At 37.9% G+C, this 22,830-nt stretch overlaps 1 protein-coding gene across 2 annotated transcripts in view; it reads left to right on the top strand.

The window, feature by feature from the left end:
- The window catches only part of LOC122487664 (zona pellucida binding protein), a 113,697-nt gene extending 92,378 nt beyond the window's left edge, over positions 1-21,319 (top strand). For both annotated transcript variants that reach the window (XM_043588440.1, XM_043588439.1), the window contains one exon: positions 21,111-21,319. In XM_043588440.1, the coding sequence (XP_043444375.1) occupies positions 21,111-21,205 (95 nt within the window). In that variant the 3' untranslated portion in view covers positions 21,206-21,319. The remainder of the gene's footprint in view (positions 1-21,110) is intronic.
- Positions 21,320-22,830: the final 1,511 nt, after the last annotated feature.

Here is a 22,830-nt window from a genome sequence, read left to right as displayed (position 1 = left end):
TCTTTCTAATTTCTGAAAAGAGTATTTCTTTTTCTTCATTTCTGAGCTACTTTGTTTACTAGATATAGAAATCTAGGTTGATAGTTTTTCTGTTCTTTATACATTTTTCCAGCGTGGCCCGCCCCTTGTCTTCTAACTTGAATTGCTTCCAGTGTGCAGCCCTCTGTCACCTCTTTGTTCCTCGGTACAGTAGGTGTCTTTCTTTCCGAGGATCCTTCTAAGAGTCTCTCTTTATCACTGCTTGTGAGGAACATACATGGGAGTCACCTCCATGTAGTTTTTTCTTTGTGATTCTTGCCCTTGGAGTTTGTCTTTGAGTTTATTGGATCTGTGGACACTCCGTGCTCTTTGAATTCAGAAAGTTGTTCAGCTTTATTTATTTCTATAACTTTAACCCCCTTCTCCTTTAGAGATTCCACTTAAAAGCACGGGAGCCTGACAGTTTCTCACAGCTTTTTGTTGATCTCTTCACAGAAAAAGTCTTCTGTGTTTATTTTGGAGTTTCTATTGTTTCGTCTTCACACTTCACTATTCTTTTCTTTTGCAACATCAAATCGACCAAGAAGCGTACCCTGTGTAGTTTTTCATCTCACGCATTCTTCGGTTTTGACTTCCTGATAACTTAAACACTTTTTATATCTTCCATGCCTTAAGTTTTGAACTTACGGAATATTGTTATATTAATTGTTTTAATGGTCTCTTCTACTAGTTCTTACATGTTTGTTCACAGTAGCTTGCAATTCATTTATTTGTCTTTTTATTATGAATCATACTTTTTTGCCTCAGGTACCAGTTAGCTTTTTACTGAATGCTATATACATTATGCATGTTTTGTTGTTTGTTGTTGACTATTTTTGTATTTCTGTGTTTTTATATTAGTGAGTTTGGTTCTGGGACACACTGATAAGTTGTTGGGAGACAGTTTGACCACTTCTGATCTTGCTTTTAAGGTTTATTAGGCTGAACCAGAGTTTAGTCTAGGCTGATTATTCCCTACTATTGTGAGAATTTTCTGTTGACTGTGGCCATATGCCTATCATTCTTGAGGGTTTCTATACTAACTAAATATAGTAATATGCACTAAAACCACCCTGTATGAGCACTGGTACTGTTACATTATAGTATGGCAATAGAACCTAAAAGCTCATGTCCTAAGAAAACAGTGGAAAGCTATGTGTTTTATGACTAGCCTCAGAAGTCACCTTGCTTCACTTTTGCCATACTCACAAAGGTCTACACAATTTCATAAGGAGGTAACACAGACTCTACTGCTCAACAAAGTCACAACTGAAGAATGTGTAGGATGGGATACATTGTGTTTGTCATCTCTGGAAAAGTCCTTTGTATTTCCATATACATTTTAGAGTCAGCTGGTCAATTCCATTTGCAGTAAGCCTGATAGAATTATGATTTAGACATAATGTGGCTTTGTATTCATGAGCTATTTCATTTTTTTCATCATTATTGTGGGATAATTGACAACATTCTACATAAGATGTACAACTTGACGTTTTGATATATGCATACATTGTGAAATAATCACCACAATAAAGCTAATTAACATAATCCATCACCTCCCATACCTCATATAGGTACCATTTGTGTATGTGTGCATGGTGAGATCACTTAATATCGACCCCATTCGTGAATTTCAAGTATGCCGTACAATATTATTAATTATAGTTACATCGCTATGTTTTGAGCTCTAGAACTTAATTCATCCTGCATAACTGAAACTATAATATCTCCTTATTTCTCCTTCCTACCAGCCCTTGGCAACCCACTATCCTACTCTTTGCTCCTTTGAGTTTGACTGTTTTAGATTCTGCATGTGAGAGAGACCAAGCAGTATTTGTCTTCCTGTGTTTGGTTTATTTCACTTAGCGTAGTGTCTCCCAGGTTCATCCATGTTGACACGAATGGCAAAATTTCCTTCTTTTTTAAGACTGAATAATATTCCATTGTATATATAAATCGTATGTTCTTTACTCTTTTATTTGTTGATGGGCATTTAGGTTATTTCCATATTTTGATTATTTGTAAACCATGTGTCTGATAAGGGGTTAATCTCCAAAATATATAAGGAAATCCTACAACTCAATAGCATAAAAACAAATAATCCAATTAAAACACAGGCAAATGACCTGAATAGATATTTCTCAGAAGAAGACGTACAAATGGCCAACAGGTGTATGAAAAGGTACTCAAAATCACTAATCACCAGGGAAGTGAAAATCAAAACCACAATGAGATCTCATCACGTTATTGTCAATAAGACAAAGAGACCTTAGGTAACAAGTGTTGGCAAGCATATGGAGCAAAGAGAACCCTTGTACACTGTTGGTGGGAATGCAAACTGCTGTAGCTATTATGGAAAACAGCATGGAGGTATCTTTCTTTGGCTTCTGGAAGTACTCTCATGAGTATTCTGTCATTTTCAGTGAGAATGTCTTACACATTTTTGACTCTATTTTAAATTGGATGTTTTTTATTGAATTTTCAATTGCTGACTGTTAAAATACAAATACTAATTTGTATGTGTGATTTATTTCCTATGACCTACAAAACATAGTTGTATTTGTAGACCCCTCAGGTTTGTTATGTAAATAATCATATGGGTTAGCAAATAAAGTATCACTTATTCCTTTCAATCTTTGTGCCCCCTATTTCTTCTTTCCTGTTGCAGGGGCCTTAAGTAAATATTTAATATAAATTATGAGAAAAAAATATGCTTATCTTTTTTCTAATCTTAAGGGGAAAACATGCCATATTTCACCTTGAAGTATAATGCTAGCTGTGTTTGTTTTTATACATCCTTTATCGGACCAAGAAATTCCTATTTATTCTTAGTTTATGAGCTATTTTATTACGGATGAGAGTTGGATTTTGTCTACTGCTTTTCTGCATTTATTAAACTAAAACAAAATTATACTTAATCTTTAAAAATATTTATTGAGCCTTACATTCTTTGGACAGACTCCACATCATCATTATATATTGTTGGATTTAACATGCTCATATTTTAAGGAATGGTGTTATTTATATTATGCATTTTATTATAATTTCTTTCTCAGTTTTAGGATCATGAATATTCCAGCCATGAAAAAACAAGTTGGCGATGTTCTTTCTTCTGCTGTATTTAAAAAAATCCATGTATGGGTATTATGTATATGTGTATGATACATATGTTCATGTGTATATATGTAATAATAGTATTTTTTTCCCTTAAGTATTTTATTGAATTCACCAAGGAAACCATTTGGGCTAGGAGCTTTATTTGTGGGAAAATATTTCTTTAATCAACTTTATGAAAGTGTCATTAATGCACACGTTTTAATTTTAAATGCAGACATACTAATTATACAGTCCAGTGAGTTCTGGTAAGTGTTTTCATCCATTTAACCAGTGCCACTCGGAGGATACAGAAAGTTCTGTTGCCCCAAATTGTTCCCTTAATGCCACTTCATAACCACTCACACCTACTTGTTAAAGATAACTATTTATCCATTCAACTTTTCATAGGCATTTGGGTTGTTTCTAGTTTTGGCTATTGTGATAAAACTTGTAAGCACATCTCTGTGTGAGTTTTTGTGTGGAGCTACATTTTCATCTCTCTTGGGTGAACATGTAAGAGTTAAGGTGTAGGGGGATATGGTAAGGTACGTTTAACCCGTTAAGCAACTCCCAAAGTTTAAACAGTATTGGTTGGATGATTTTCACACCCGCCAGCAATGTATGAGATTTCTGCTTGTTTCATATTCTTGCTGTCTTGATATTGTCCATTTAAAAAATTTTAACTGTCTCAACCAGAGTATAGTACTCTGCCATTTGTCGTACAATATACGGTTACCATACAGCTGATACCAAGTACCTTCTCGTGTTCCGTTTGAGCACGCAGACATATTCTTTTGTGAGTTGTTGTTCAAATATTTTCCTCTACCCTTTTGTCAAGTTATTTTTCTAGTGAACACTGGCGTATGAAGGTTTATTCATATATTCTGGAAATACATCCATGTGTTTTCTCTTTGGACTTTCTTACTGGTGTCTTTCAAATACCAGAAGTTTTAATTTTGACAACACTAAGTTTCTCAGTATTTTTCTTAATGGCCCAAAGATAATTGTGTTCAAGAAGTTTCTGCTTACCCCAATTTCATGAAGAGTTTTTCCTATTTTCTTGTAGAAGTATTGACTTCATATAGTGTGTCCTTGCCAAACACTGCTACTGTGCTAAGAGTTTGTTTTTTATTTTTGAGGATTTTTTTCATACCTGATCATGTCACATGGGAATAAAGACACTTTCACTTTTTATTTACAGTTCCCACCCCCTCTGTTTGTATTGCCCCGTTAGTCTGGCTGGTATGTTTGGAAAAGCGCGCAACAGAAGTGGTGAGAGTTGGCATCTTTTTCCTGTTCCCTTGTCACAGTCCACAGGCTTTCCCAGTTCAGTGGGATACTAGTTAGAGGTTTTTCAGAGGTGCCATGGCTGGATGAAGGAAATTCTCTTCCATTCCCTGTTTATTTCAGTTTTGATTATGAATGAGATTGAATTTTGTCACGATTTTTATACACACTGTTGAGATAATCATATGGTTTTTATCTGTTATCATATTTTATGATGAATCGATGGATACATAGATGTTGAACTGACCTTGCATAAGCTCACCTAATGTAAACTATGTGTGATCATCATTTACCATTTCTGGTTATCTCTGGGTTTTATATGCTTACTGTTATGGATATTTGTATCTATATTCATGAGGGACTTTGGTCTGTAGTTTTGTAAATACTTGTAAAGGTTTAGTAGTAGGGCACTGCAGGTTTTAAAAATGAGTTGCAATCATTTCCTCTTCTTGCTTTGTCTAAATAGTTTGTAAAATTTATGTCATTTTCTCTTCAAATGTTTAATTCTTCATTGAAGCTATCTGTACCCGGAGGTTTATTTTTATTTGTTTGGTTTTGCTTGGGGGGGGGGGCAGAGAATTATTATGGCTGTTTGGAAACAGATCTTTTTCTTATAATGGTATAATGGTGTATTTCAAACATCTAGAAGCCTATAAAATGATACTGCAAACAAGTACGCACATGTATCATTGCAACAAGTAAACAAGTAAATCTATTCAAAACAGGTTTTATATTGTCGCTTATTTCATATTCTAAGATTTGAAGCAATTTAAATATGAAACAGCTGAATCCTCCTATAAACGAGGCCTCCACAGTCCATCGTCTTTCCTTTCTGCCTTGATATATCTGTTCTCAGAATCTGGTATTTTTTATCCCACTTCAGGATGTTTTACTTTTCACTTTATTTATTGAGGTAATCAGTAACCATAGATACTATTGGTTTGCATGGTAATCACGAAATACACGTTGTCTTACCTTAACCTCTGTGACTTGTTTTGGGCTCAACATTGACTTAAAATTAACTTTTCATTTTGAAATCATACAGTTTAATAACTTGGACATGCATGCATCCATGAAACTATCACTACAGTCCAGAAAAAGGTTTTCGCCATAACCCTGAATTCTGCTTCTGCCTTTTTGTAATTGAGACTGCTTCAACATTCATTCCAAAACAAACACTGATATGCCTTGTGTCACTGTGTATTAATTAGCATGCATTTGTATAGCTTTCTATATATGGAATCGTGCAGTATATAATGTTTGTCAGAATACTTTTCACTCAGCATAACGATTTTGAGATTCATCACTAGTATTGCATGTCTTAATGGTTTGTTCTTTATTGCTGAGTAGTATCCCTTGTATGGATATACCACATTTTGTTTATCCATTCACCTGATGACGGACATTTGGGTTGTTTCCAGTTTTAGGCCATTAAAAATAAAGCTGCTATGAAAATTCCTGTACAAGTCTTTGTGTGGACATATGTTTTCAATTCTCCTGGGAAAATACGTATGACTGCGATTGCTGGGTCATGGTAAGTGTATGTTTAACTTTATAAAAAAAAAAGCCAAATTATTTTTTTAAGTGGCTCTACAATTTCATGTTCTACCAGCAAAGTTGGGGAGTTCCAGTTATTCTAAATCCTTCCAAAGCAGAGTATGGTTACTCTTTTTAATTTTAGCAATTCCAGTATGGGTGTGTGCGTGTGCATGTGCGTGTGCGTGTGTGTGTGTAGTGGTATTTCATTGTGGTTCTAATTTTCAGATTCCTTTTAAAAAGATACTTTCAAGTTCCCATTAGATATTGGTATTTTGTTTGTACAGTGTCTGCTCAAATATTACCTTTCCCATTTTTTAAGCTGGTTCTTGTCTTACTGAGTTGTAAGAGTTCTTAATACAGTATAGACGAAAGTCATGTTCCAATATACAGGTTTTCTCCGCTATCTGAAACTTCACTTTATGCCACTTGGTTTTTAGTAACGACCTACCTTAGAAACCGTTTTCACTAACTGAAGAAACTTGAGGGGATTTCCACTTCTAAGAAGTGGTAGTTGCTTCTTTGCTTGACACCATTTACGGCATTCCAGAATGTTTCATAGGAATGCCCTGCTTTCAGATAGAGGGGAACCTGTATGTGCCACGAATGTGTCGTCCCAGACTGGCCTGCATTTCCGTTTTCAAAGAAAAATGTTGAAGTCCAACTAACTCATTTTTATCGTATGGCTCATGTGTCTTAATAAACCTTTTCATATTCAAAGACCACGAAGATTTTCTCCTATGCTTTTTGTTTTGTACTTTGGGTTGTACATCTAGGTCCATGGTCCATTTTGAGTTCATTTTTGTGTTTAGTATGAGGTAAGGGTTGACGATCATTCATCCCATCCTGGTGATCCAGCACCATTTACTGAAGACTTTTCTTCCTCCATTAAAATGTCCTTGGCACCTCTATCAAAATTCAACTGACGATGCTCGTATAGGCTCGGTTTTGCTCCACTCATCCACACATCTATTATTTCACCAATACCAAAGTGTCGGTGGCTGTACTAGTAACTATTGTATTACATTTTAAACATTTCTTTGGTTATTCTGTTTTGTGAATTACTGTGTACATTTTAGAATTAGGATGCCAGTTTCTGCAAACAAGCCTGCTGTAGTCTGAATAGATTGTATTTATTCTGGAGACAAAACTCATAATAATTAATCATCTCAAACATACTCAGTCTTCCTGACAGTGAACACGGTTATTCTCCATCTGTGTAAATTATTTTAAATTTGTCTCAAGGATGTTTTGTAGTTTTCAGTTCTTTCTCAGATTTATTCTTAAGGATGTTAAAGGGTTTTCTTGCTCTACTGTAAATGGAATTTTTTTTAATTATTTATTTTCCAGTTAGCTTATAAGAGTGCAGTTGATTTTTTTTAAGAGGATATTAAGGCATTTACTGATTACACATGATATATGATGCACAGGCTTCATTCCCATTTATAATTTTATCTGATACCATCATTCAGTTCAGATATATGACATAGGATATGCCAAAAACAACCAAGTAAATTCTGTGACTGCGCTTGGGTGATCCTTTTAATAGTGAACTGCAGGTCACAACAGTAAATGTCAGCTCACCTGTACCAAAGTTTCTGGAGACCATGGCTTCTGTGCCTGAGCAGGTGGTAAATAAATTTTGAATGGAACCTGGAATGACCTTGAAGGAATTCTAACTTCACATTGTTGGAATAGTATACCAAAATGGCTTCAGAGTAGACTAAGTTTATACAGCACATTTTTAAAAAGACACACTCATTCAGCATCATGATCAGACTATTACATTTAACAATCGACAACGTGGGTGCAAAAAAAAAAATCTACACTGAAACCCTCTGTTGGAATGCTTTACACCCTCCATAGAACAGAAACTAAAGGGGTGCCCCGGTGGCTCAGTTGGTTAAGCGTCCGACTTCATTCAGCTCAGGTCATGATCTCACTGTTCCTGGGTTCGAGCCCCGCATCAGGCTCTGTGCTGACAATTCAGAGCCTGGAGCCTGCTCCGGATTCTGTCTCTCCTTCCTGCTCATGCTCTTTCTTTCTCTCTCTCTCTCTCTCTCTCTCTCAAAAATAAACATGGAAAAAAAAAATTTTTTTAAGAAACTAAAATAACCTGTTGTACAATTAGTTGCAAATACAGCCCTCGAGACTTTTGTCCATGCACATGAGTATTGTCTAAAACATGTCTTCTTTGTAGCAGCTGGGCCCTGCCACCACTGTGCGTGACTGAGTTCACACATATCTTGTAACCTGTAACTTCCCTGTCACTTCTGTCTCTCCTCTCCTGCTCAGCTTTATTTTCTGACATAAATTAAAATCTTCTGCCACTGTCATAGCTACAGTTCCTGCTGGAACCACCACAGCCACCTTGGCTTCGTGGTTTGGCACAGTACCGGCTTCGACCACCATAGGGGCCAGGGCCTCTGCCTCCAAAATTCCCTCATTTCTTGGGTCCACAATTAGAAGATTGATTGTTGTAGTTGACACCACTGTAGTTTCCCTCATCTCCAGAATTGCTTCCATCATCACCGTGTCCATTCACGCCACCCCCACTGCTTCCATATCCACCACCACCTGGACGGCCACCATGCTTACTGCAGTTTCCTCTGTGACCACCACCAAAGTTTCCAGAGCCACATCCATCTGGCATCTTTTACTTAGATAGGACTTTCCTTTACTTCACAGTTGTGGCCATTCACATCGAATGGTAAGCTTGTCTCCTGAACCGTGAGATCACGACCTGAGCCAACTAAGCCCCCCAGGCACTCCACAGCATGCTTTTCCTGAAGTCAGAGTCATCTAATGTTAACAAAAGCAAAGCCTCTCTTCTTGCCACTGCCTCAGGCAGTCAGGATTTCAGTCACTTCAGTTTCCCCTTACTGTTCCACATACTCTCTTAGATGACATTCTTCAGTGTCTTCTTTAATGGCACCAACAAATTCTTTTTCACAGTGAAGTGGGGCCCGGATCTTTGAGAATCTCCTCTTGAGACAGCCTCTCCCATCCACCTTGTGTGGCCTTGCCTTCATGGCTGCACCCACCTCCTCCGCAGTAGCCGACATGACAGATGAAAGCTGTGGAACACTTGGTGTTTGGATCTCTCGTTACTGCCCCGTTCATGAACGTGCCCCATCCTCGCAGTGACCCCTCAGCCTCCCCTCGGCTGGTTCAAGTATGAAACCTCTGATGAAGAGCTTCACGGCCCTTTGATATCTTAGACTTTGACTTAGACGTGATGGTAGTCGGAGGGGAGACTCTAAGGATGCTTACTCAGTGGTGCCCACAGGTGCAGTGGATTTGTAAATTCTTACCTGGGTCATGTGACCCTATTTAATTCACTGATTGGATCTCGTAATTATGTATGCTCTGTGTAGTTTTACATGAGTAAACCTATCCTCTGCAAGTAACATCAGTTTTACTTCTTATGATTATACCTTTTTTTTTTTTTTTACTAGCTTTATTACAGTCACTAGATCCTCCAATACGGTGTGGAATAGAAATAAAAACGGGTTTTTTTCCAGTATTAGAGATAAATAACTTTTTACTTTTAAGTATGATATTAGCAGTTGGATTTTCTTAGATGCTTGTTGTCAGTTTGAAGCAGTCCCCCACCATTCTTAGTTTGCTGAAGTCTTGATCGTGAGTCGTTAGTGAATTTTGTCCTATATTTTGTCTGCAGCCTTTGAAATAATCATGGTTTTTTTCCTTTCTTACGCGAGTATAGCAATTTGCATTGATTGATCTCCTAATGTTGAAACAACCATGCATTTCCAGTGTCCCTTTCGATATATTCTTTATCCCATTGGTCTATTAATAGGGTGTTAATTTCCACATATGTGTGTGAACTTTCCACTTCATGTTACAGATTTCTGGCCTCATTCTGTTGCGATTGTAATAAGATGATTTGTACGCCAGTCTTTTAAGGTCTGTGTTATGGCCTAAAATATTCTCTATGCTAGAAAATATTCCATGTGCACTTGAGAAAAAATGGGTATCTATCACTGTGAGTGGAGTGTTTTTGTATATCCATTAGGTTTAATTGGCTTATTGTGCTATAAGCCCTCTGCTGATCTTCTGTCTAAAAACTCTATCCATTATTTGAAGTGAGGTAATGAAATCTCTAATTATTAAACCGTAGAGCTGTCAACTTCTCCCTTAATTCTTTGTTTGCTTTATATATTTTGTGTGCCTATTGTTTGTCGTATATATTTTTATAATTGTTATATCTTGGAGATTTGACCCTTTTATAAGTATATAGTTTCCTTCTTTTTCTCTTATAACAGGTTTTGAGTCTTCTATTTAGTGTGATACTAGTATAGCCATGCAGCTCTCTTCTCATTACTATTTTCATGGAATACCTTTTTCCATCCTTTTACTTTCAACCTGTTTGTTTCTTTTGATCTAAAGTGAGTCTTCTCCAGATTGCATCAAGTTATATCATGTTTTATTTATTCATTCTGTCAATCTCAGTCTTCTGATAGTGGAATAGAATCCATTTACATTGAAAGTAATTACTGACAGGAAAAGATTTATTTCTGCCATATTACTTCCTGTTTCCAGTATGTTGATTGTTTTCTAGAGTTCTTTCAACGTTAACTCTGAGAGTTTTTGTTTGATTTTTTTTCAGGTCTTTTTGGTTGGGACAACCTTTTGGGGCTACCTGTACTTTTGCTGATGTCACTGTATTCATTTTTTGAAACTTTTGTGTCTCTTTATTCTATAGAATGGGCAGTTCCTGTTGGTATGTCTTCGTATTTACTGACATATTCTACTTTTGTTGTTATTTTGCTGTTAAACATATCCAGGTTTGTTTTGTTTTGTTTTGTTGTTAGTATTTCAGTTTGGGGATCTAGAATTTTCTTTTATATGCTTTAGAGCTTCCATTTCTCTGATGCAGTTTTCCAGTCTGCTCACTTATTATGACAGTGTATTCCTTTATGTCCGTGAATACATCTGTGCTAGCTGCTTTGAAGTCTTCGTGTCTGATAACCACATCTGTGTTATTTTGGATCTGTTTCTACTGATCTTTTTCCTCTTGACGATGAGTCACAGTTTTCCAGGTCTTTGAAAATCTAATAATGTTTATGATACACTAAACTTGATGGATAGTGCTGTATAGAGTCTTCTGATTTATTTTCCTTCTGAAGATTGTTGATTTGTGTTTAAGCGATATGCCAGATTCAAAATCTAAACTCTCTCCTCCACCGTAGGCATCATCTTCTCGGTTTGTTCAGCCTTCCGACTCTTGCTTTTGCTGAGCGTGCAATATCATGGATACATGTGAAGGTCATACATTAGCCAGTTATCTGGGTGGAGTTTACATGCAGATTTTAGAGCCCCTGACGCTGTTCACTGAATTTCTCCCGTTACTTTCTATGTCTTCTAGTGGCCTAAAAGCCTGTCCTTTTACTTTTTGAAACCAGTTAAGACTGGACTGCTGCTTCAGTTTTATCTACCTGTGGGCCGCATGGACTGACAACTGCCCGCCGCAGAAATCTAGAACAGCTTTACGCGGTACAGTTCTCTTCTTTCAGGAGTTAGCGTGCCTTCGGTATCTGCCCGCGTTTGCCACCTCTTCAGGGCTGTCCAATAGTGTGCTGCTTTTTCCAGACTTTATCAACTCTTACTGCAGATGTGTGAATTTAGTACAGTCTAGATTTGGAATTCTAACCACCTGTTTTTTTTTAACATTGTGGACATTGTTTTTGGTGCATGTTTTTTGTTTGTCTAACATAGTCTAAGTCTCATTGCTTATTTTCTCAATATCTTTTTCACAGTCATGATAAAATTATTTTTCTAATAATTTATTTCATTAATGTCAAAGTTTTTTCTTTACCCTCAGATCTAAAAATAAGGGTACATGCCTTATACATGTCTTTTAAAGGGTTCTCTCTTGTGTTGTACCGATCTGCTGTAATTCCTATTAAACGTCTTGATGTCTAGAGAGGACAAACCACTTGATTTATTCTTTATAAATGCTACCAGTTTTAAATTGTCAAGTTAAATAAAATAAAATTGTGGTTGAGGTTTTGAGTTACAGCTGATATAAATTAATTTGGTTAATATTTATATTTTTGCTTTAGTAGCATAAGATAGGATTTTTTAAAAATCCAGCCTGGGAATCTCTCTAATGGTAACCTGTTTTAACTGATTCACATTTTGTAGACTGTGTTTGTGAGATTCATCCATATTTTTTGTGGTTATAACACTACTTAAAATTTTTTTATTTCCATATAATATTCTATTATGTGAATGTAAAAAGGTGTATATATCTGTTTTATTGTTTAAAATGGGTTCATACTTCTGAGTTTTCTTGCCAGGAAGAACAATGCTGTTATGAATAGCTTTGTGTATATAGCCTAGTATCCAAGATTCTTCAAAGTGTTTACCTAATACTGAATCAATAGATATGCAATTCGTTAAAATATATCCGTGTCTTTTCCAAATTTGGTGTGTTAATTAACACTTTTACAACAGCAGTGTGGGACAAATCCTGTGTGCAGTTCTTGGCATAATCACGCCTTAAATATTTGCAATCTGATGACCCTTATGTCTTGCATCACATTTTTTTTTAAATTGTGGTAGAATATACATAAAATAATTTAATCTTTTAAGCATATTTAAATGTACAATTTAGTGGCACTAGGTACATTTACATAGTTGTATAACCATCAGCACCATCCATCTTTAGAACTTTTTTAATCTTCATCTGAAATTCTGTACCTATTAAATGATAAGTCCCCATTCCCTTCTTCCTTTAGTCCCTGACAGTCCCCATTCTGCTTTCTGTCTCTATAAATTTGCCTACAATGGGTACCTGGTATAAATGGGATTATACAAGTATTTGTCCTTTTGCGATTGGCATGTTTCACTTAGCTTCTGTGTTGTAGCATATGTCAGAATTTCCTTTCTCTTTAAGACTGAACAGGATTCCCTGGTATGATGGACCACATTCCCATTCCCTAAAATGTGTGGTAGGTGACCAGGACACAACCCCATCCCCTTCCACGTTACTTTTCATGGTTTCACGTTCCCACATTGGTTCACATTAGTTCACCTAACACTTATGTACCGCATCTTTTTTTCTTCTTTTAATTTTACAATTTTTTTATTTCAGCATAGTGGACACACATGCGACATTAGTTTCAGCTGTACAGCATAGTGGTTTGGCAAGTTTATGCACTATGCTGTGTTTACCACGAGTGTAGCTACCGTCTGTCCCTTCACAAAGCTATCACAGTATCATTGACTGTATTCCCTGTGCTGTGCCTTTTGTTCCCATGACTTACACCACATCTTCTGTATCCATATGTATGTAACCACATTTTCTTTATCCACTCATCTGCCAATGGAAATTTGGGTTGTTTCCACCTCTAGGCTCTTGTGAATAATGCTGTAGTGAACCATGCATGTACAGATTAACTCTTTGAGATCCTGCTTTGAGTTCTTTTGGATACGTTAGTTAGTTCTATGTTAGGCTTCCAAAATGAAATCCCGTAGACTGGATGGCTTAAACGGTACATTTTCTCCCCCCCCCCCCCCCCCCCCCCCCACACACACACACAATGTTCGAGTCTAGAAGTCCAAGTGTAACCTTTTGGCTGATCCCATTTCTGGCAAGTGCTTTCTTCGTGGCTTGCAGATGGCATAACATGCCACCTTCTCATTATGTCATGTGTGCAGAAAGAGCGAGCAAGCACTCTGCTGTCTCTTCTTATAAGGACACTAACTGTCAGATCAGGGTCCCACTCTTGCGACCTCATTTAAGCTTAATTACTTCCTTAGAGGCCCCATCTCTAAATAGAGCCACACTGGGAGTTGGGTCTCAACATATACATTTCAAGAGAGGCACACACCTTCATTCCACGTACTTATACCCAGAAGTGGAATCACTGGATCATTGGTTTTTAATTTTTGGAGGAACTGCCATATTGTTTTAAGCAGAGACTACACCATTTTACATTCCCACCAACAAAGCACAAGGCTTACAGTTTCTCTACCTCTTGGCCAACATTTGTTATTTTACCTTTTTGTTTTGTCTAATAACTTGCCATCCTCATGTGTGTGAAGTGGTGTGTCATTGTGGTGTTAATTTGCATTTCCTTGGTGGTTAGTGATGTTGAGCATCTTTTCATGTATTCGTTAGTTATTTGTGTGTCTTGTTGGGAGAGATGGCTCCTCAAAGCTTTTGCCCATTTTTTAATTGGGTTAATTTTTGTGGTTGAGTTATAGGAGTTCTTTGTTTTTTATTATTGGGGTATTAACCTCCTTGTCTGATATATACTTTGCAAATAATTTATCTGTTTTTCTTTTGTACATACTTGCTTTTGGTGTTGTATAAACAAATCATTGAAAAACGTAACGTCATGAAGCTTTTTTCCTGCGTGTTCTTCCAAGAGGTTTACAGTTTCATCTCTTCTTTTTAGATCTTTGATCTTTGTAAGCTAAGTTTTATGTAAGGTGTAAGGTCAGAGTCCATACTCCTTCATTTGCATGTGGATATGGGCTTACCTGCTACCCTTGGTTGAAATGACTGTTCTTTCCTCATTTGAATGATCTTGGTACCTTTGTCCAAATCATTTGAGAGTTTTTTCTTGGCTCTCTACTTTATTGTCTCTCGCTCTGTCTTTATGCCAGGACCACACCATTTTTATTATCGTAGGATTAAAATCCGCAAGTGTGAGATTTCCAACTTTGTTCTTCTTTTTTTCAAAATTGTTTTGGCTATTCTTGCTCCCTTGAGGTTTCAGTGAATTTTAGGATGGATTTTTCTTTTTCTGAAAACATTGTCACTGGGAGTTCAATAGAATTTGCATAGAATCCATGAGTGGTTTGCAGTAGTATTGACAGCTTAACAATAGTAAATGTTCCCGCCCATGAACAGGGGGTGTCTTGTCATTTATTTGTGCCTTTTTTGATTTCTTTAAGTAATTTTTAGTAGTTTTTGGTATACAAGCATTATGCTTTGTCAGTTCAGTTTATTCCTAAATATTTTATTTTTATTTTATTTTTATTGTGAACAGGACTGTTTTCTTTATTTGCTTTTTGGATTGTTCATTGTTAGAAACACAACTGATTTTTGCATGTCAATTTTGTCTCTCATAACTTGGGTGAATTTGTTTATCAGGTAAATTGGGCGGGGGGAGTTGGTGGATTCTTTAGATTTTTTTTGCATATAAGATCATACTGTCTGTTGACAGGCTAACATTGCTTCCCCTTTCCAATTTGAATTTGCTTTTTTTTTTTTTTTTTTTTTTTTTTGCCTTCCTGCTCTGGGTAATACTTCCAATATTGTATTAAAAGAAGGAGAGATAGTAGTCCTTCTTATCTTTTTCCTGATCTTAGGGGAAAAGCTCACAGTCTTTTATGATTATGATATTGGCTGTGGGTTTTCATGAAGGCCCTTTATCAGGTTGAGGAAAATCCATTTTATTCCTCTTTTTTTTTTTTTTAAACATTACATAAGTATCTATTCTACCCACCGCCAAACGTGGTTCTACTCTACTATTCACCACCACCCTCTGATGATGTGAGAGGGAATTATTGAGAACACAACACAGTTTTAGCTTTTAAGGAATGTATCCTCTAATTGGGTATAAATCTAAACATATGAAAATATAAGTAACAATGACTGAACGTGGTTAGGGCCAGACGGATGATACAGACTTGCTCCCAGTGCTCAGGAATGGAAAGAACACAAGACTGAGTTCTGTGCATATGATACTGAGTGTTGACTGTGTTTCAAGTACAGTCACAGAAATACACATTTTATTGATTTCTTCATGATAATAGCTGAAGCTTTGCTGAAAGTCTGGCCACTGTTTTCTTAAGCATCATACATCCCTTTGATGTAGGAAGTATCCTAATTTTGTAATCAGGGAATTTGAATCCTGGCAATCTTAGGGTACTTGCATGCGTTCATAAAGATATTAAGTGAAAAATTCGAATTTGAAACCAAATTTGACTCACTGCAGAACTCTTTTTTATTTGGCAACTTTGCCTTCTGTTCCTTCACGTATGTTCCTGTGGCATCTGTCTTCCTTGTTGAGGTAGAATGGACAAAACTGTAAGATGCTCACGGTGTACCCTGTGATGGTTTGGTATGCATTTGAGAGGATTTCCCCCATTTAGTTAACTGGCACCCCCATCACCTCACATAGTTATCTTTTATTTTATTTTATTTAGTTTTGGGGAGAGCATTTAAGTCCTACTTTCTTAGGATCAAACCTTCAGCTAGAAGATGGATAAAGTCTAAGGATCTAACATATCACGTAGTAACTATGGCTGATAACACTCTACTACATAATTGAAATTTGCTTAGAGTTTTCACCATAGCGTGATGGTGGATTTTGCCAAATGCTTTGTGTGCATCAGTTGAGATGATTGTATGGGATTTTCCCCTTATCAGTCTGTTAATGTGATGTATTGCATTGTTTTTCACATATTGAACTGTCATTACATTTTAGGAGTAAGTCCTAAGTGACCATGACATATAATATAATCCTTTTAATATGCTGTTAAATTTGGTTTAGTATTTTGTTGAGGACTTCCATCCGTATTCATAAGGCATATTGGCCTTTCGTTTGTTCTCGCGTACCGTCTTTGGCTTTAGCGAGATGGCAATTCTGGCCTTACAGAATGAGTTTAGATGTTGTTCCTCGTCTTCAGTTTTCTGGAAGCGTTTGAGAAAGATTGGGGTTCATGTTGTGTTTTAGTTTTTTGTTTTTTTGTTTTTTTTAGAATTTGGTAGAATTCACCTGTGAAGGCATGGGGACTTGGCCTCTAATTTGCTTGGAGATTTTTGTTTTCTTATGTTTTGTTGTATTTTTTTATTTTTTAATTGTGGTTAAAAAGCACATAACATAAAATCAACTACTTTAGCCATTTTTAAGTATACAGTTCAGTGGTCTTAACTTTACATCGTTGTGCAACAGATGTCTAGAACTTTTTCATCAGCTGGAAGTGCATACCTTTTGAACAACTTCTATTTCTTCCTCCCCTCGGCTCCTGGAAACCACAGCTCTTTTTGTTTCTGGAGTTTGATATTTTTAAATACTTCTTGGGGCACCCGGGCGGCTCAGTTGGTTAAGCGTCTGACTCTTGAGCTCAGCTCAGGTCACGATCTCACAGTTGGTGAGTTCAAGCCCCACATTGGGCTCTGTGCTGACAGCGTGGAGACTGCTTGGGATTCTGTCTCTCCTTCTCTGTGCCCCTCCCCAGCTTGTGCACTCTCATTCTCTCTCTCTCTCTCTCTCTCTCTCTCTCTCTCTCAATAAATAATTAAACTTAAAAAAAATACTTCTTGTACGTGGGATTATGCACTGTCTTTGTGTAACTGGCTTCATTTCACTTAGCATAGTATTCTCAGGATTCATCCATATGGTAGCACATCACAGGATTTATGTTTTTTAAGCTGAGTAATATTCCAGTATGTGTGTATGCCACATTTTCTTTCTCCATCTAGCCAATGAGGGACGCGTAGATTGTGTTCACCTCTTGGCTGTGGTAATAACTGCAGTGAACAAAGGCGTAGGACATTCCCTCCCATCGCAGCGGCGACTTCTCACATTCCCACCGATGGTACGAGGCCTCCGGTGGCTTTGCATCTTTGCCACCACTTGTCCTTTTCTTCTTCTTCTTCTTCTCCTCCTCCTCCCTGTTGTTGTTGTTGTTGTTGTTGTTGTTTTGATAGTGTCCATTCTGATGGGTATGAATGAAGTGATACCATATTCTTGTTTTGACTGGCATTTCTCTAACAGTTATTGAAAAGATTGAACACTTTTTCATGTTTGGTCCTATGTGCTTTCTTCTGATTCTTCTGTATACTTGGCTGCATTTATTTATTTATTTATTTATTTAACTTTCTTTCTTTCTTTCTTTCTTTCTTTCTTTCTTTCTTTCTTTCTTCCCTTTCTTATTATACCTTTCTATTTTTAAACATCTTCATTTCCCTAAGAGTCTGCACCCCCCTCCTCCTGTGGCCCTTGGGTGTTCTCTGTGTATTCCTCAGTCACCAGTCTCTTGTCCCAGGTGTCTGTGGGTCTGTAATCACTTTGTGGTTCTTAGAATGTGCCCAGGGCTGTTCCCGGCCAGAGATTTGCCCTACGTCTGAAACAAGCAGCGCTGAGACCAGTCCCTCGGGTGGCCGTCAGACAGGTGGCCAGTCCGGTGTGCCCTGCCCTCTGGTTTGTGGGCTGGAAGGGAGCACTGGCTGCTGCTCCCCTGGAGGCAGCCTGGCCTCCCCTGTGAGTCTGCATGGGGGAGGAGCTCTGGGGCAAGGGCGAGCAGAAGTGCCACAAATTTTCCACCATGTTGAGCCTGCCTTCTTGATGGGATGTTCATCTGGTTGCTGTTGGTCTCTGACTACTTTCCAAAGCTGCTACAAGGTTGTTTTAGCCAGTCTCTTGTTGTTTGTTTAGCATTTCCTTGGGAGCCTGGGGGCCTGGAGCCGTCATCTTGCTGAAGTCACTTGAGCTGTCATCTTGCTGAAGTCACTCTCAGTATATTAGTTTGATGCTTATTCACATTTCCCAAATTCTTTCTTTTGTTTGAATGAAGTAGGCTCCACGCCCAACCATGGGGCTCGAACTCACGACCCTGAGATCAAGGGTCAGATGCTATACTGACTGAACCAGCCAGGCACCCCACATTTCCCAAATTCTTAGCTTTCTTTGAGTGCTTTTTTTTGGTGGCTCAGTCAAATTGACATGTATATTTTCTTTTTTTCCTATTTTTAAATTGGTTTTCTGTCCTTTCCCCATTGATTTATACAAATTCTTTGTATATTCTGAATAGTATTCTATTGGTTATTTATCTACAACTGTGCCCCCAGTTTTGTTATTTGGCTCATTACTTCTATGATTTTTGTAATTAAGTTCTTAATTTTGATATCACATGTAGCATACGTTTTGTATTCTGGTTGGTTATTTCCCTTCTTAAGGAAGTATTCCCTGAAGGTTTTGTCCCCCACCTCTCATCTCTTTGCACGTCGGTACTGATTAGTCACCAATGCTCCACCCCGCTTCGTGACACAATCAGGATCTCGTCAGGTCGCTCTCATGCCCGTAGCCAGGAAATACTCTGCTCAGTGAGACTAAAAGCTAGAAGACAATTTTGCTAATCTTCTCCTTTAAATGTAACTAGCATTTTAGCATTTTTCCTGAATTCCACATAAAAGGGAACATGACATTTTAGGATAGACCTTAGGAGAGAGGGCTGCAGACAAGTTCTCCGAGGTATTACAGCACATACGGCATCATGAAGATCTGTTAATTCTGAGAACATTTATTAGAAGATCATATATAGTATTCAAACTGGGGTTTAGACCGTTTCATGCCAGTGTCTGCTCTGCTGGTGACCCTGTGTGTAAAGTGTATGTAAAGACTGCCCGCAGATTCACTTTTCTCTGCTCCCTGTGTAATGACTTAACACTGATAACTTTTCTCAGCATGTCCATATTGTGCGTCAAGAAATATTAATATGCATTTTGGAAGAAAGTGTACTGCGATCACACATCTTTGGAAAAAATCGCATCATTACAGTTTTACCCTATACATCACCACTTTAAACACTGTTGTTATGACCACAGCAAAAATCGATTTCACTTGGTCTAACCGGTATTTTTTACATAAAAGATCAATTCAAACTTGAGGAAATCTGCTGAACCTAGAATGAAAAACACTTCATCTGAGTAACAGTTAAGATATTTCCCAGTTTGAAAGAATATTATTTGAAAGAAAGATATGAAGTTAAATAATGTAATATGACCCAGATCCAGACAGTGACCTGCATTACTGAATCATGGTGCTAGAAACAGAATCTTCTTTGATGGCCCATAACAGCCATGCCTTAGACATGCAATTTTAAAAAAAATTTTTTTAACGTTTATTTATTTTTGAAGGAGAGAGAGCACTTGAGGGGTAGAGGGACAGAGAGAGGGGGAGACACAGAATCCGAAGCAGGCTCCAGGCTCTGAGCTGTCAACACAGATCCCGACGTGGGGCTCAAACCCATGAGCTGCGAGATCACGACCTGAGGCGGTTGGACACTCAGCTGACTGAGCCCCCCAGGCGCCTCACTTTAGATGTGCAGTTAACATCTTTGTGAATCCTTGGCTGACTACATTTGCAATAGGAAAAGGAGGAACAGGATAATCAAAGACCCCAGCCCAACGAGAGTCCTTGGCATCACATGACCTTCATGCCCCTGCCTCAAATGGAAGTGTAGGGAAAAGCACCGGTCCCACCGAGGGCAGAGCATTTATTGAAGGCTTGCGGTGTTCTGGATGCTTTTTCATCTATGTCATGTGATTTCAGTCCTCACATCACAGCATAGACTTGGTTGTCACTGTGCCTGTTTTACAAATGAAGAAGCGAGAACTAGGAATCGACTGCTTACCCAGAATCCCAGAGTCAGTCCATAACAGAGAGTGTATTTGCCATTAGATTCTTTCTGCCGTTAGATTCTTTACTTCCTGCCGCGCAGAGACAGCTGTGGCAACATATTCATTATATACAGGGATGATCGAACCACGTTAAGTTAGTAACTTTTCCCAGATTAAACATTTAGCAAGTGACAAATAGGAGTTGAGGTCACGAGATTACCAGAAATAAGCTGCAGGTCCTTCCCGTGTTCAGGGCTGTCTTTATGCATCGGCATATGGACCGTCTTCACCTCCCTGGCTTCTGGTGAAGCACACACAAGATGACCCTGCCAGCTTTCTGAACTCAACATTATGTGAGGAGTAAGATTGTGTGACCTCGTAGTCTTAGTCTAAGCCAGGATCACAGTGAAAAGTTACAAGTTTTCGTAGAAGGCATTTAGAGTGGTCTGAATAGAAACAGCTAGTAGATGGTTGCTGTCAGAGGTTATTGGTGGGAAGGGGGATGGAGAGATACTTAATGGAGATAGAGTGGCGGTTCCTCCCAGATGAAAAAGTTCTGGAAATAAGTTGTACAACAAGGTGAGTATACTTCACGCTATCGAAGTGGACACCTAAGAACGGTTAAGATGGTAAATTTTATCTTATGTGTATTTTGCCACAGTTACAAAGGAGCATGAGTTATAAAAAGGAATAAAGAATCTTTTTTGAAAATGTATCCTCCATGTAAAATTAATTTATGTGGCATTTGAGGAAACTGTTAACCTATTGACTTATTCTTTATTCACAGTGATCTGCAGTCCTGGATCTTATAACCCCCGTGATGGAACTCACTGCCTTCAGTGCAACAGCAGCCTGGTGTATGGAGCTAAAGCGTGCTTATAAGGCCATTGTTCTGAGTTCTTTGGTGGTTTATTAAACACAAAAGTATATTTTCGAAGTATTAATACATAATAAATCACTATTATGCCAAAATTAAATATATTCGATTTTACAAAATCTGGTGTCATCATTGTCATTGAAACAGCGTATATCCAGATGCTCTATGAATGGAGCACCCACTGATCCTTAGCCATCGGTGCCGATCCCACACACGACTTCAGAGTGTTTCTTGGATCGCTGCTTTTTAAAAATAGTTCCAAATATGCTATATTGGTGTTACCCCAAAAGATACTTTAGGATTATTTTAAAATCGCCCATTCTGCACTTACTGTATGTTGACTAATCTCAGGCCACCATGTTCTTCCATAATCGTTTGGTTCCAGCTCGTTTTGTTCCTTTGAACATTTAAATTGGTAAGCTGTTCCTTCTTCTAGTTTGAACTTTCATAGTTAAGGGTCACTTTTTAAAAGGCCTGTGCATCTTATTATTGCAAACTTTAACCGCTGTAGTGTAAGGCCAGGTCCCAACGACACCATGAGTTTTTAATAAAGTTCAGTGTGGTGATCTTCAGCTTTTCAGTATAAAGGCCTTTAAATTACCTTTTTGACATTTTAGAATGGAATAATCATCTCGTATGTGCCTACATTAACCTTTGAACTTTTCACAGTGTGGAAAGAGAACCTCTAGGTTCTTGCCCTGAGGACACCTCTAGGCAAAAGTATCAAACAGTCATCACATCTTTTATTTCATTTCCTTTATTATTACAGTTGTTTTGTCACAGATACTTCTCCCCACACCATCATACCCTGTCTCACTCTGGGGTGCTGTATTTGAATTTGGAAGATTACCCAAAATTTAAAGATTTAAGTACCAGTACGTTACATGAGTAACGTACGAAATTAGTAGTTTCTCAATTTTTTAATTATTGTTCCATTTATATTTGTAACACTGTCTATGCTCTTAGACATGCCGTTCTTTTCCTTCATACTTCCTTTCTGAAGACATAAACATTTGTAAATGGCAAACACACAGGTTGGATGTAGGCACAGCCGGGCAGCACATCGACAGGGAAAAGGTCTCTCACACCTGGGCTCTACCTGACTGTAAAATTGACCACTTAGACAGTCTCTCGTTTGCTCATCCCCTGGACAAATCAGCACCCTGGAATTCTCACATCAGTGCAAAGGGAAGTGAATTCATATGACATTTCTTTGTTAGCCTTGGTGATTTTTTTTTTAATTCCTTGTAACTTTGATAATCATGACATCATTGTTTGCATATGGTTTTTAGAGTGTTTTTTTTTTAATTTTTTTTTACGTTTATTTTTGAGAGAGTGAGACAAGTCAGAGTGGGGGAGGGGTAGAGAGTGAGGGAGACACAGATTCAGAAGCAGGCTCCAGGCTCTGAGCTGTCAGCACAGAGCCTGACGCGGGGCTCGAACCCACAGACCATGAGATCATGACCTGAGCCCAAGTTGGACGCTCAACCGACCGAGCCACCCAGGCACCCCTTTGTTTTTGTTTTTTTTAAAGCCTTCTTTCATATAGTAAGTCACATATTTGCCGTTACACTGTTGAGGAGGTTATGTGTGTTAAAGTACCTGTTTTTTGTACCTAGTAAAAGACCTC

The sequence above is a fragment of the Prionailurus bengalensis genome, chromosome A2, assembly GCF_016509475.1.
Source record: "Prionailurus bengalensis isolate Pbe53 chromosome A2, Fcat_Pben_1.1_paternal_pri, whole genome shotgun sequence".
Classification (NCBI taxonomy): Eukaryota; Metazoa; Chordata; class Mammalia; order Carnivora; family Felidae; genus Prionailurus; species Prionailurus bengalensis.
Note: the sequence above shows the minus strand (reverse complement) of the source record. Positions and strands in the feature narration are given on the sequence as shown.